Genomic DNA, 15,617 nt, shown 5'->3' on the forward strand with positions numbered 1-15,617 from the left:
GTTGTGTTTGGACTGTGAACGAGTATTGCGCAGTCGGTTACACCCGACTGCAGCATTCTTGCTCGTATTTTTTATTGCTGCTGCCGCAACTTGGTACTGCATAAAATGCTTTTTAGGTGCCGCAACAGGACCTGTGACAAGAGCAGCAGGTGAAAAGCGACGCTTGATTTGATTTTTTTGCAGCTCATTTTGTATGCAAAAATCACATTGTTAAAGCAGTTGTTGTTGCTGTTGTTGTGTTCGTTGTTTTGGTTGTTGGTGCTGCTGTTGTCATCGTTTGGCCAACAGCAACTGCTTCAATTGGCAGCGTAAATATTAATGAGCGAACGTGTTTGAGTTACAGTCACTGCAGTTGGCACGACTAAACGAGGCAGCGAGGCTCGCTTATGGATTTGTGTATATAAATTATGGAGTGATAATTATGCCCTAACGGAACGACTTCATTGAGTGCCGGAAAAGCACTGTTTCAATCGACCTGGGCCCAAAAGGGAAAACTCTCGAGTCATGCTGCTGCTGCCTTTAGATTATGTATATGACATTACAGCTGTGGCAACAACTCTGAGGCAAGGTCGCGCAACTTGTCTGCCAAACGGTAAACGGCATTTGTGAAAACTTTAAGCAAATTTTTGCAAGTTTCTATTATTTTTATATATTTTTGTTTATACATAAACTATGTTCAGTTATTGATGGCTGTGGTTACGCCTCCGTCGCCGTCGCCGACGCCGACGCCGCACGCACCTGACATACGGCTTGATTGGAGGCATTTGCAATGGATTATGAAAATTGTGTGCATGCCGCACAAAAGGTCACTAGTTAAACTGGTTTGCTATCGTACATTTGGCAGCAGCTTGCAATAGTTAGCCCGCTTCCCCCTTCCCCTTTCCCCGCTGCCAGACCCCTATCTCACTGTCTGAGTCTCCCTCTTGGCCGCACATAAAACTAAAACAGCAACCACAAGCGGTTGCCTTAACTAGCCGATCGGCCAGCACCAACACACTTAACCTTGTAGGCCTTGCCACAGTTGCAAATGCAACGCAAACCACACAACAACAGCAACAACTATAACTACAACTGAGACTGAGACTGCCAGGCCAAGGCGAAGGAAGTCAACGAAAGGCGCTTGGCGTTTGGCTCTTAACCTTTCAACAGGCGCCTGCATAACATGCCAGGAAATGCACAAATCAAGCACAAGGCCCAAGGCAAAACCAATTCGAAGCGCATTCAACTGCCCAGACAGGCCGCGAGATGCATTTCTTTTGCCACGATAAGTTGTTACCAGGCTATACATATATATTGGCAACAAAAAAGTTTGTTCAAAGCAAACGAATCTGTATATCTGTACAATTTATCTATATAATGGATCTGCAAAATGTATATGCTCAAAGTAAATGCAACTGTAAGTGTAACTAATCTTTTCTTATTAGCTAACACATGAATATATCCTCAAGATGTTTTTTAGGATACAAGTATCTTTCAAATACACGCAAATAATAAGCTTTTTTCGTAAGAAAGCCATACTGAATGCATCATTTAGATTACAGTAATGCATCACTTAGAAAATCCACCAGCTACAATACGCTAGAGTCGACAACAAAATGATATAAATATCTGTAAGATATATTTATCTTTGAGATGCAAGTAAGGAACAAGAGTCGTGCTACTCTTAGCTATAAGGGAATACAGCCTACAATCAAAGGATATTTAAGAAAGGATATTTCTTTCCCGAAGAAAGTCAAAAATAAATAGTACATTTTTTCTGGGTTAAATACATAAGACACAACATATTCAGTTATTAATCAATACAATTAAAAAAATACAAGTATCTGTACGATACATTTGGACAACAAGTCTCTTCAAAAAATGCCGAAAAAGTTGAGTTTTATTGTAATCAAATGTGTATTTATATTACAAAGAGTAGAGCTTCACGCCAAAACATTCAAGTATCTTTAAGATACTTTGGAGTAACAAATGGCCGCACTTGTTTTGCCGTGGATGTTTCATGCATAGAATGCATTTCAGCTGCGCTTTTGAAACTGTAACCGAATTTCCCCATTAAATAAAGAGGCCAAACAAAGCCATTGTCGTGGACGTTACGCAATTTTAGTGGCAGCATATTTGCTCTGCAGTCGCACACAAGATGTATCCCATGGATGCAAACGGACGACGCGCTGCAGCGCGCAGCTTATGCAAGTTGACTTATGACCAGGGTTCCGTTTATTTTCGCACAATTACGCTAAATGCTCAGTTTGTCGATGTACTTAGGGATCCTGCTCTAATTGCCGCCAGGCTTGGGTCATGCGTGGCCAACGGAGCCATCTCTGCCAGCTGTTAATTGCAACTCATGCTTTCACAGCTGCAACACCTTTAATCAGGCGTGCAACTCATTACAGCAATTGCTCACGTTTTAATTAAACCGACGACTGCTGGCGACTGCGTTTCGAATCTCATGAAAACAAGTGTTTGTCCAACTGCGTGTGGAAAACCCAGAACTTTTATTTCCTCGCGAATAAATTACTTGTTTGCAGCGTTTGCTTGAAATTGAAAAGAAATATATGCATTGTTAATTTACAGTGCATTTCTCGGGTAAAGACTTACCAATTATTAAAAAACCTTGACCTTATGAAAAGCAGACCAGTTCATTATTGCAGGAAACATTCGGAAATATCAGAGTTTTTAGTTCTGATTCGTTGACCGAAGGTTTAATTGGGTTAGTTAAGGGAACTCCAATTTTGTATACCGTAAGCCAAGCTTTCAGAGGATTTAGTTAAATTAAATACAGATAAACCAAAGCCTTAACCAAACCAATTATTGTATTCAAAAAACCGCTTGATCAGAAATGTTCTATTGAAAATTACAAGCCAGTGAACCATGATACAACTAGAAATGAATATTTAGAGCATGGCATTTCATGATTCTATCAATAAATAAACAAAAGTTTCTGTAGTTTTCAATATTGTGCATTTTCTGCAGCTTGACCTTTCGCACTGAGAGAAAGTATTTTCCTAAGAAAGTACCAAAAATGCTTGTTTAAAATAAGAACTGCTGGCTCGAATCGTTTGGCTAGCTCACCCCCCCCTCCCCTTTTTTTTTTAACCCAATGTAACTATTGCTATTGCCAAACAGTTGGCCATTATTGCCGGGAATTCAGTAGATATACAACTTGGAAGCGAGGTCATTTTAATAGCTCTAATAAAACGTGCCAGCAGTAATGGAAGCAGAGCGAACTATCTGAGAATGCAAGTTCCTGAGGCACTGGCGATTAAAGGCAAGTGGCACCACTTGAGGCATACAGCGCAGCATTTCGATGCCGGCCTCACGCTCTGTAAAAGAAAGGTAAAAGGCATTCAAAAGGGCAATGATAGCACAATATTATTTCCGTCTGGAGAGCCACTAGCGAACCGACAGACAGACCGGTGAAATGGGACAATGGGACAATGGAACGTGCGAGCAGTTGTTGAAGAAAGTGCCAACTGAAGCGCCACTGGGAGAGCAATATTTATGCTTTTATTTATAAGACAAGAAATTATTTTTATACCCTGAGCCCATTGCAAATGGCTAAATAGGGTAGATTGGGGTTTAACACAAATGTATGTGGCAAGCAGAAGGAGACTTTTACAAATCAACAAGGAATATAAGTGCATAAGATAAACTTGGTTTCGAATCATCGCCATTTTTTGATGAGACCGATAAGAATCGATATCAATTCGGTTTGTTTTTGAGAATATATATCGTAGAGCCAGAGTCCTTACATTTGCATGAGGAGCTTATATTCAAAGATTCACCTGTCAAATTACGATATTATAACTCTTGGCTTTGGCAATTATACACACTCGAATGCCATATTTATGGATTGAAAATTGTTTAATGATCGCATATCAAAACCAAAGAAGAAATGAGGATATGTTCTGGTCGGGTATACCCGACTTGCTGCTGTTACATTGAGTTGAAAATAACGTGACGGCAGCGCAGGTAATTCCAATTGCAATTCCTCTTCAGGCTTCAGCTCCACTAGCCTCGAACAGAGTTCACTTTGAGCTGCCACAAATCCCAGTGCCACACGGCACAAACTGACTTTGCAGCCATTAGAGCCACAAATCATTTTGCAGCGATGCGACTTTTTGGCTGGGATAGAGCTGCAGTTGGAGGTCTGAATTTGCCGCTGGCCAAAGGGATGGGCGACGTAATATAGCTGTGTGGGGAATTGGTGTAACTATGTGTATATGTATGTGTGTGTGTGTGGGATTAAGTAGAGCTAACTAAAACAAAAAGTCAAAACATTAAGTGTGTTTTTGTGTATGTGTGTGCCTTTAATAGTATTACGACACATTGCAGCTCAAGATTTATGCCGCAATTACCGCAAGTGTAAACTAATTACGGCTTTCAAGCGGTTGCCGCTAAAATAATGCTCACAGATAACAACAACAAAAACAAACAACAAAATAAACTCAAGTGAACGTTAACTAAAAACCAATCTTGCGGCTGATGCAACATGCTTAAAATCAACTCCTGAAAATGTCTGCAGCATGTCTTATTATTTGACGTTATAATTTATGTAATAATAATAACATTTTCATTGGTTCGTTTCAAGTTCTTGCATTTCGGCTCGTTTTGTTGAACTTAAATACATTTACATTTTCGTTCTCATATATTCAATTGTAAAGGAAATTCTATGGAACTGCTTTTATTTATCGAAAATAATTATTCCTATGCTTAGATTACTTTAAATATTGTTAACTAGAAAACAATGTCAGATTATTTTTTAATGTGCAAGCAAAATTTTTTAATCGAATCATTTTTGCCACATAAAATTCGGTTCAGGTTCAGCTTCGGCTGATTTGCTTAGTTTATACTTAGTTGATTCGGTGCCTTTAGATTTAGATTTATAATTTTTATTAAATTATTCACAAACTATTCGGTTAGCATCTAAAGTCTTCACAAAAATTTATATCTTTTTCCTTGCTTAAGCTCAGTTGTCGCCAGCTATAAAATGTATTAAATATATATATAAGCAAATATATATAAAATTTCTTAGAACATACAAGCTATAAATAAAGCTTAAATTGCCATCATTCAATTTCTGGCCCTATATACACAGAAAACTGCACTCTAGGGAGTCTATCGAAAGTTTGGCATGTTTGGGGCCAGGTAAAGCCCGCTTGGGTTGCGCCCAACTTTTGGACTTCTCTCAATTTAAAATGTACATCGATTCGGTAGCCTTTTGTTCATTTCATGGTGTTGTAAACATTTTAATTACAACAACTTTGACCCAACGGAGCGCTCCCTACTGTCAATGTTATTTTTTCACTCGCGCTTTTCATTGTTTCCTGGCTTTTCGAACGCCTCGTAAAAAACCGGGTTAATGCGGCGCAAACTGTTGGCGCCATTTAAGCTTTGTATAGAGCCTAAAGTTCGGGATTAAATCGAGAAAAAACATTGTTGTTTGGTTTTTGCTTTTGCTGTTCACAAACCGCAAAAATGATCAAATTTTGAGCTCAGTTTTAATAAGTTTTCTGTTTATGTTGCCTCCTCAATTATAAGTACTCTACTTAATTGGATTTCAACTATTATAAATTGTGCAAGTAAAAAGTCATTAGAGGTAAAAACATTTCAGGCTAAGCCATGATTATTGCAAGGTATTGACCACAATAATCAAAGCTGTAATACTGATGATGTTAGGGCTCATAGGAATTTCATGGAGACAAACACAATTTGCCAAATACAACGCGCTCTGCCTGTTGCTGTGGGAAACCAGACTCGAGCCAAGGCGTGTCAGAATTAAAAACTTTTTAATTTTTACTGTTGCTCACAAGTATTTAAATTAAATGGCAGCAAAAGCTACACGTGGTGTCCTAAATCTAATTAGAATAAAAAAGTAGGCTCATCTGCCTCAAACCGAATATTGATTCCGCTTTGTCCTAAGGTTTTGCAGATAGCTACGAATAATTGTGAAGCTCTTTATTGCTGAGATTGGTGGAAATATATTGAGAAACAGAACCATTAGAAACTTGTATCGTTTGTTGCGATCTAACTTATCCGTTCTTGATTCGATTTTGTTCATATGTATGGAGCATGGTGAGACACGTAAGTGCAAAGTTTGGTCAGGATATCTTAAAAAACGTATCATTCATATGTTAGAAATATCTTAAACTCTTGCGATCCGCTGTTTACAAGATAGATATGTACTGACTAACAGAAAGGAGGACACATGCAAAGTTACACGGACATGACTATACCGAATTGACTGTAGATACTGATTAAGAATATATATGTACTTTATCAGGTCGCGATATCCCCATCTATGCGTTGCACATTACTTATGCATATGCTCGTATTTGCATCAATTTTAGAAGATCTATCAGACTGAGCCGGACAACGCCGGCGTTATTCAGCTAGCATGAATATGAAATACTGACTAGTTGCTGTCCCCGCTGGCCATTAAAATTGTGCTGCTGTTAATGTAATGAGAAGATGTGCAAAGTGTTTGCCATGACGATCGCACAGACTTGAAGCTGAGCGGTTTTTTTTAGTGCGTCACTGACCCGAATTTGGCGGAGCTACAATCCAAAATGTTCAGCTGCTAGTCCAAAGCCTTTCACTTTTCGCTGTAGAATAAACTTGTTCGGGCGTCCAAACAAACAGTCAAGATGTTTCTTTATGTAATACAAACAACAACAACCGCGGCAACAGCACCAGCAACAACAACAGCAACTGCAACAACAACAACAACATCAGCAGCAGCAGCAGCAGCAGCAGCAACAGCAACAATGAGCAGATGTAACAACAAATGCACCGACAGCTGTCAGCCAAATGCAGCTACCAAAGTCGCCCCTGTCGGCTCAGTCAGCTCTCAGGAGCTGCTTCTGCTTCTTTATTGGAATGGTGCCAAGTCATGCTGATGGGCTTAAAGTGAAATTATATATCGGGTATATAAAAGAAGTTTGTACGATGGTAAACTCGTATTTGCAGAGTAACTTATGACAGCTGTTGCTTGATTTACTGCAGCCACTGTTTAATTTACGGCCATTAATTGACTAATTTATGGGCCAATAGGCCATGCAAAAGTTCACATTTCATGCTTTATTTAGCTAGTCATTCAAAAAGGTAAAGCTATGATAAAAGGAAAACCAACCAACTCAAATATCAATAACAATTTAATTATTTCATAATGGTTGCATAAATTTATTTACAGAATTTATGCTTCTAATTGACCATTTAATAAAACAAATGGCCAGAAATTAATTTGTTTAGTTGGGGCTGACAATAATAAATGCGCAGGGAGTGGAGGAAACTATCAAAATGACTGAAATAAACTTTCGGTGTGGTCGGGGTTGGTTTGGAAGCAAAGGGCTTATAATTCCCAAGAGCTTTTCAATTAAAAAGGAGAGAAAATAGCTAAGAAAACTTTTAAATTAAATAAAGCACTTATGAGAATCTTTGTGCTTTACGCTATGGTTAGTATTAGATATATTTATAAAGCATTATTTTAACTTTTTATGGGTTTTCAAAGTTCAGGCGATTTATCGATACTCATTTTTGGTTCGACAGCTAGATAACCTTACAGAGAAATTTGTTGGTATAGATCGATTTTTTTTAAGGAATCGGGTATGTATACTTTAGTTTTTTAAACCTTGTTATTTTTTTTTTTAGTTAGTTAATTAGAGAAATATTTGAAAAAATACTGCCATCGATTGTTTAGTATCCGATTAATCAATGCTAGTGTTTCCGTCGTATGTCAGTACCTTTCGATTATATAATAACGTTAATATTGATCAAATATATTTTTAGGGTATCGAGCACTATCATATTTGTTCTACTTTAAAGATTTAAGGACATACAATATATCCACAAAGATAACTGTCATCGATTATTTGTTAGCCAAAGCTTAAGCAAGTTATCGATAAATCGATGCAGGTTTCTCGTTCCGATGCCCCTGTCCAGCTTTGTAAGCGCACCATAACGACTTGAAACGCGTTTCAACATTTAAAGCTAACCAGAGCCTAACTTATTTAATGTACATAATATATAGATATATATGCATGTGCACGTGCTTATGTTTGTCGCTGCAATATCCTCTGCAAAAAATAACTTATCCCATCTCACAGTTTGTCACGTAGCCCTTGAGCGATGCTTTCAAAGCGGATGCTTTCAATGGATTTGCAATAATGCACAAAAATGTTGCTCAAGTCATTTTTGCATTGATATATTTGCAGACATATTTTAGGAGACGAATTCAAGTTATGAAATGTTGTAGAAACATTTTTGACAACGAGACAAATTTCAATTGCATTTGACTCCAACAAATTGCAACGAAATGAATCAGTCAAATGCCAAGTGCAGCTGAGAGGACTCAGGAATGCGCGGAAACTTGCGCCGCCAGAATGAACAGCAGCCAGCAAAAAGATACAGATACAAATGAAAGCAAATGTGTTTGTGTGGGTGTATCTGTGTTTGTGTGGCTAGGAGGTTTTGTGTGAAGAGGGGGACAGCTAATTGCAGTCTGTGTAACTGTTGTCTGTAGTCTGCCGCTGCGCGCCAGCGATATCTTTTAATTTGCCACAAAACGCACAAAATGTGCAAGCCATGTTGTTGTGTGTGTGTGTGTGAGTGGGTGTGGATGTGGGCAGTCAACAGCCAAGCAGCTATAGCCCCGGCCAAGCCTGGGAATCCTCTCACTTTTATTCCCATGCACATTGCCATTGTCTGCCTGTGTGTGTGTGTGTATGTGTGTGTTTGTGTGAGTTTGCTTGCTTGTGTGTGTGCAGCGATGATGAAGATGATGCGACTTGGGAGCAACAGAGACTCAAGCTGCCGTTGGCCCAGCCCCTGCTGTATGCCCCGCCACAACCAGGCTGCCCGGCTGGCTGGATATGACACAGATTACGTAATGCGAAATTAACATTTTAACACAATTCAAGAGACGACGGTTGCAACTGCGGCAAAAGAAAGAAATTGCAGCGAAGAGACAACAACAGCAGCAGCAGCAGCACCAGACAAAGAGGGAAAGAGTCAGTGAGAGAGAAAGAGAGAGAAAACGATACATCAAATGAGCCCGTTGCCGCCTCTTTTTGGGCATTTGGCCATGTCTGGCTGATCATCAGTCTTTGTTGTGGCGTGGTCAGCAGACACCTAGGATCACACTCACACACAGACTGACCAATACACATACACACGCGCACACCCAGACAAACTGTGCAGCCGGTTGCGCCTCTTGCAGCCAATTATGCAATTAGAGATTTACATGCGAACAAGTAGCAATTGCAGCCAAATGAGGCAAATTTCCAATGCGCTGGCGTCGATTTGACAAAGCGACAGCTGCCCCAACACCACAGCACCCCTATCCGCCGCCCCCGTCACCGTCCCCGCCCTGCCACTGCTTCTGCTGCAGCCAACTATCAATTGAGTGGCCACGGGGCAGCATTATGCATCTCGCATCTTGCTGCATGGCAGTTATTATATATTTATTTTTTTTCTCTTACTTTTTTTTCGCCACTGTCCGACTGACTGTCAACTGTGACGTGTCATCGCCGTAAGTCAGCGGTTTTATTATTCCTTTTAGCTGATTGTTTTTATTGCATTACATTTGGCTGTTGCCGCTGTTTTTTCCCATGGCCAACAAAACTGGCGCTGACGCTTGCTCGGCTCGAGCAATTAGTCCGTCTGTGATTTGCAGCTCGTGCAAACGATATTTTGGAGGCATTTCGCAAAACATTGAGCAGCAAGTTAGAACAGTTACAATGTTAAATACCCTTAATTAGAAACTACTTGCGACAGATTGTTCCTATAACAGCTAAATGATATATGTTAATTGCCGAATATTGCGTACGTGTTAGAAACATAGTAAAGTTGGTCAAAATTGAGTGTGGTTAAAATATCTGGAAAAACAAAAAGGATTTCCTTAAAAAAATGCATTAATCGACTGATTCTTAATATTAGGCCATATGACATAGCAACCCGATGTTGACAGGTGTTCGCTAATATCTAAGGAGCATAGCAGGAGCAGCATGAAGTCAGTAAATATTAAGTTTCCTTAAGTTATCGCGGGAAACATATATCAAAATATATATGTTTTATTTGTGGGGTCGGGAATGCTTTCCGCAAATTATGACAATATTAAATGCCCACTATTTTATAAAAAGCAACTTAGTTTACAAACCAAATTATTCCTATGAAAAGTAAAACAAAAAGTACTTTCTTGACGATATCTGACAAATATGTAAAGCTCAACTTAGTGAAGATATCTAAACAGAAGTTGCAGTCTAAAACTTAATTCTTGACTAATCGCTCTTTTGGGCTGCCTATGAGCAATATAGTGATTCGATTCGGTTAACTCTAATATGGATGCTGCCTGTTCAAAGTAACATACAGTTAAGCCTCGGCTAACGGACACTTCTATCAGGCGGACACCCATCTTGGAACAAGACGAATATTATCTATATATTATCTAAGCATTATAAATCCAGTCACACTCTTTTCCCCGTCTGTTAAGCGAGCACATTTAAATTTCATAGATTTCAGCCCCTTCACATTACACAATTTGACAGCATTTTAATTCACTTTGCCCTTGCAGCGACGATTTGGCAAGGGGAATGCAGAAATCCGTTTTATTTGCCGCATCACGTATACGCCACGTGTACGGCACAATTTGGCAATTGAGTTTAAAAATAAAAGTAGCAACAGTTTTTTTTTTGTGTAATTTTCATACATTGGCTTTTAATAACAGTCTAATGGCTGTCATCATTATTATCGTTAACGTGATGATCGCGTTGCTGTGGCCGTAATTTGCTAATCATTTCAACTGCCGCTTGGCCAACTATTTGAACAAGGAAGAAATTGTCAACCATTCAAGTCATGAGAAAATGCCAGTAAAATCTTCAATGCTGGTTATTTATTTGGTGCCACCAAAGGATGGTCTCCAGATTGACCAACAGTCGAGAGACAACAGCGAAAAGTGAATGGCAGATGCGGCTGCCGCTGCTGCTGCTGCTGCTGTTGCTGCCTTGGGCTGGAAATTGGGCAACATTCACGGCAGTGGGCGCAACTGTCCAGCAGTATTATGGAGGAATCTGTCGCTATTGGTATTTCTTTGTGTTTAATCAGCAGATGCACATGCCTGACTGAGCCAGGGCAAAATCTGATGGCCATAATTGGCCGCGCAGTGGATGGATAGATGGACGGATGAATGGATGGGTGGATGTTCGTCACAATGGACATGGCTTAATTAAGCATCGGCAAATGTTAATTAAAATCCGCCAAAATTGGGCAGCCGTTGCTTTTACTCTTGGAAGCCCAGCTGCGTGGATGACTTGCAGAGGTCATGAAGATAAATTTGGTACCCTAACTGGCTGTGGCTTTCTTTGTGGCAGGCGTCTATGGAAATTCCACAATTCGATTGGCCATAAAGCGCAAAGGCTCGTTTAACAACTAGTTACGTGGTCGTCGTCACCCGCCGCCAAAACGCTTCCTGGAAACCGCAAACTGATCACCGTCGCGACAAAGGTGGCATCTGCCACCGCCAGCTGCCTCAGCTGCCTTAGCTGCCGCCTCAGCTGTTAGGCGTCTCACGTACTGGGCAACAGGTAAGCCTGCTGCATGCGCTGCATAAATCTTTTCTCATTTATTTATTTCAAATACAATATATATACTGTAAATGCATCCAGCTGCTTGGGTTGGGTGTCTGCCAAAGCAGCAGATGAGGTTAAGCCTCAGACTGTTGATTATATGTGCATTTTATGCGATTTGTTATGCCGACAAGCTTCACCTTCAGTCGAAATGTTATCCCCGCTGGAGGCAGTTGAACTCTTCAGGATATAATTGGAAACCAATTGACTTAATGCCTAGCATTGACTTTTGCCTAAACAATGACATTTAATGTATTCAATTGCGATCTTTAGCATTAAAATATTCTGGCTTTAACCTTTTTATAAGACACGACTAAATCTGTCCATACAAAGCTGTTTCACTCAACTGACTAGGCCACAAATAACTTTTACTCACTGTGATTTTTGAGAATATCTAAAAAAAAACCTTCGTAGTAGCTTGTCTTAAAGCTAATCGCAAATCGTAACCTTTCTTCGAAATTCATGTTCGCTAATTTCTCGTTTAAATCCGCGCAGCTTTCACTCAATTTTTTGAGTCATCGCCCCAACAATCTATAATATTTGCTTCAATTATCTCAGCTATTCTCAGCTCACGGAATCTGTGCAATGTTTGGCACAAGAGCGGAGAACAACTATAATGTTAACTGGTCCTGGAAATATTTTGCATTTGAATAAAAGGCAAATGCAAATATTCAGATAATCGCAGAGGGGTATTCAGTTGGAAAGTGCGCAACGCAATTTGCATGAGGCGGTGCGCGGTGTGGAGTCGGGGTACATGCTAAATATTAAAAATAGATTTGCACAAGAAATTTCCATAGCTAAATATAAAACGAAACACTGTGCAATGGGTAAAGGACTAAAAGGATTGCGAGTGGGCATTCCCATTTTGCGTTTATCTAATACGATTTTTGGTTGGGTTCTATCCTCAGCTAATGACCAAATCCATTTGCCCACAAATTAGTTTTTGTGGTTGCCATCTGAAAGTGGTTTTTGGGCTATCGGTTTTTAAGCGTAGGTGGACTTACCTTGCGCTTGGAGCGCGCCATGCGCTGGTCGCGCGAGTTCTCCGCCTCGCCCGGCGGCCGCTTGCCCCACACGGCGATGGCAATCCGAGTATAGGTGAATATCAGCACCAGCAGTGGCACGATGAACTGCAGCGTGAACAGCGCCAGTGTATAGTAATAATCCTGTTCGGTCGAGGGCCAGACCTCGCGGCAGATGTATCTGATGTGGCAAGGACAGAGCAGGATTCAGCGCATGTCGTTATTGTTGTCGTTGTTGTTGTTGTTTGTGAGTGGCATGCAAAATAAAAGAGCAAAGCCGGACGCGGCATAAGATTGCGTTGATTTTATGGCATGCAGGCGGTAAGGGAATGGGGGTGCACAAGTGCTGTCAGTTTGCGCCAACCATACAAGCCGTCAAATGCAAACACACACACACACACACACACACACACACACACACACAAGCTCGCGCAGTTTAATTTTTATGTTATGCGCCTGAACTCTTTACTCTATCATGGCAGAGAGCAAATGCGCCAGAATTTCGCCACCATGTCGCAACTATTATTTTTTTTTTGGTATTTTACAACACTTTCATTAATTTGATTCTGCATATTTTACTTTTGACAGACCCCACTTTAAGGCCTCTCAACTATAATGACAGAAAAAGAAAATAGCCACAATTTCGTCATAATTTTTATTAAATTCGTTCTGCATTTTTTTCAAGTTTGATGGAGCCAAGTCTCAGCCTGTCACCTAAAATGACAGAATAACCAAATTGGCCTCATTTTCACGACCATTTCGCCAACATTTCACTACCTTTTGTTCATTTGTTTTTCGGCATTTTATAAGTCTTAACAATGTGGCAAGACCATATTGTGGGAAAAGCAAAAGCGTCACAATTTCGACTAGCATTTCTCCAACATTTCGACAACATTTCGCCACCATTTCACAACTTTTAAATATTTTGTTATTTACTTATTTCAAATTCAAAGCGACACATCTTCGTCAGAATTTCACCACTATTTCGCCACTAATTCCCCATTATTTCGCCATTAATTGAATTAAATTTCATTAAATTCGGTTAATTCTAAACCGCTTGAACTTAAATGGCAGAAAAAACAAGTGCGTCGCCATTTCACCACCATTACGTTACCATTTCACCCTCATTTCGACACTATTTCGTTATAATTTTATTTCATTTCAATAATTTTGCTTAGCTCTCAACCGCGTCAACTTAAGAGGCAGCAAAAGTAAGTGCAGCATTATTTCGCCACCATTTCGCTATCATTTCCCTGGTTTTTTGATTCATTTGTCTGCATTTATTACAACTTTTGACCATGCAAATGAAAGAGGTATTTTATTTTGTAGAGTGCATCGTTTGCATAATAAACGCTGCCATTTGGTCTCCTATTTTATATGCACTTTATTGCATTTTATGCCCATGGTGCTGTGTCAGCATTGCCTGTTTTTGATGGTCCACTAAACGAAAGCTTCTTTTGTTCCACCGACCAGCTGATGCTGCGGTAATTAGGCACGTTCTTTTACAGCACACGAGCGCCCGCAGCTGCCACAAATGTTGCCATAATTGTGCAACAAACTAACCCGGCGGTAATTGAATGCGAAATGAGGCGCAATTTTCGCTTAAAGTCAATCTAAATCATATTTGGTCAGCTCAAAGGGTCTCGCGTAATTTGTTTTATTTGCAATTCACTCGACTGCGTGCCACAAGCTGCAAAGAGTCTTCAATTGTTGACTCGATAGTTGTTCTTGGCTTATTTTGAATGTTCACAGAGAATGTGGCAAGTCGCCCAGCACAGGACAACAACTGCAAAGTGCTTGTCGACTGGCTATCGATTTCAGCATGTGGAAGCTTCAGTTGCATGCCACCACCAGCCCGGCCGACGAGTGGGGCAGAGGCACGCGCTGCGTATGACTTGAATGTGCCCACATATATTTGCTCAAGTGCCACTCGTCAGACAAAGCCATGGTCATATCTTTAATGCTACACTTGAAGCACGCGCACACACACACATACACACGCACACACACTATTTGGTTGTTAATGGTTTCTACTCACTTCTCGCATTTCTCGTGCCATATGGAGCTGGGCACCATCAGGCGGGAGACGACGGGTATGGGAAATGCAGTTGCCAGCGCAATAAACCAAACGCCAGCGATAATAAATTTGGCGTAGCTGCAAATAAATAAATAAAAGGAAAAGAGTTGTATTAAAATATTTAAAAGGACACCCAAAATTACGCTGACGCACGCATGTGACGCGCGCGACGCCTGAAGCGTGGCGCATGGCGCGTAGCGTGTCTCTCGCTTTGCGCATACGCCCTGAGTGCCAGAATGCGATCTCGTGTGCCCGAATTACAGCCAGCCTGGATAATTATAAACCGTATTTATTTGGGTGCCACACAAATATTTGCACATGCCACGAAAGCCTCGCTCCTTAGCACGCACTCATTGACAGGGCGTGACATAAATGCTGCCAATTCTGCACCCCTGCACGGCCCCTACACACTTAGCCGCCATTAGCCATAGCCAAAGTCAGCTAGCTGACAAGTGGCAGCAGTGAAGGGGAGGCTATCCTGTGTATTCAGTTACAAAGCAAATTGACGTTCAATGGCAGCCAGCGGCGCGGGCTTGCAGTCTTTGCAGCAGAAGCAGCAGCAGCAGCAGCAGCAGCTGCCGCACTGCGTCCGCCTCGTGTCTAAGGTTACTATTTAAACCAATTAACACGACCAAGTTGGCCGCCCCCTTTCCCACTTCACCTCCTTGCGTCTAGCGTACGTGCTGGCATTGCGTGTTTTTCAAGTCTCTGGAGGCGAGGCCTTCTTTTGGTCAAGTGCGGCTGGCAGCCAAATGCCTAAAGCGCCAAGCAATGCAAATACGCCGGCTGCCACTTAACGGCGCCAATGTCCCAAATACCTACAACAACATCAGCAACAAGAGCCCAAGCAAACGGCGGCCTTTCAATTAGTTTTTATGCGCCTTCAATTAACTCAAATGC

General features: G+C 40.9%; 1 protein-coding gene across 5 annotated transcripts in view; it reads right to left on the reverse strand.

Moving 5' to 3' along the window:
* RYa-R (RYamide receptor) overlaps positions 1–15,617 on the reverse strand; it is an 87,184-nt gene that overhangs the window by 29,560 nt on the left and 42,007 nt on the right. For 4 of the 5 annotated variants that reach the window (XM_064696511.1, XM_064696512.1, XM_064696515.1 and 1 more), the window contains exons 3-4: positions 14,679–14,795; positions 12,623–12,821 (exon numbers count right to left, since the gene is read on the reverse strand). In XM_064696511.1, coding sequence (XP_064552581.1) covers positions 12,623–12,821; positions 14,679–14,795 — 316 coding nt within the window. Of the gene's footprint in view, positions 1–12,511; positions 12,575–12,622; positions 12,822–14,678; positions 14,796–15,617 lie in introns of those variants that run through there. The other variant, XM_064696514.1, reaches the window with a different exon arrangement.

The sequence above is a fragment of the Drosophila montana genome, unplaced genomic scaffold (genome assembly GCF_035044405.1).
Source record: "Drosophila montana isolate Dmon_TW-CO22-7 unplaced genomic scaffold, ASM3504440v1 contig_3848_1, whole genome shotgun sequence".
In the NCBI taxonomy this organism is placed as follows: domain Eukaryota; kingdom Metazoa; phylum Arthropoda; class Insecta; order Diptera; family Drosophilidae; genus Drosophila; species Drosophila montana.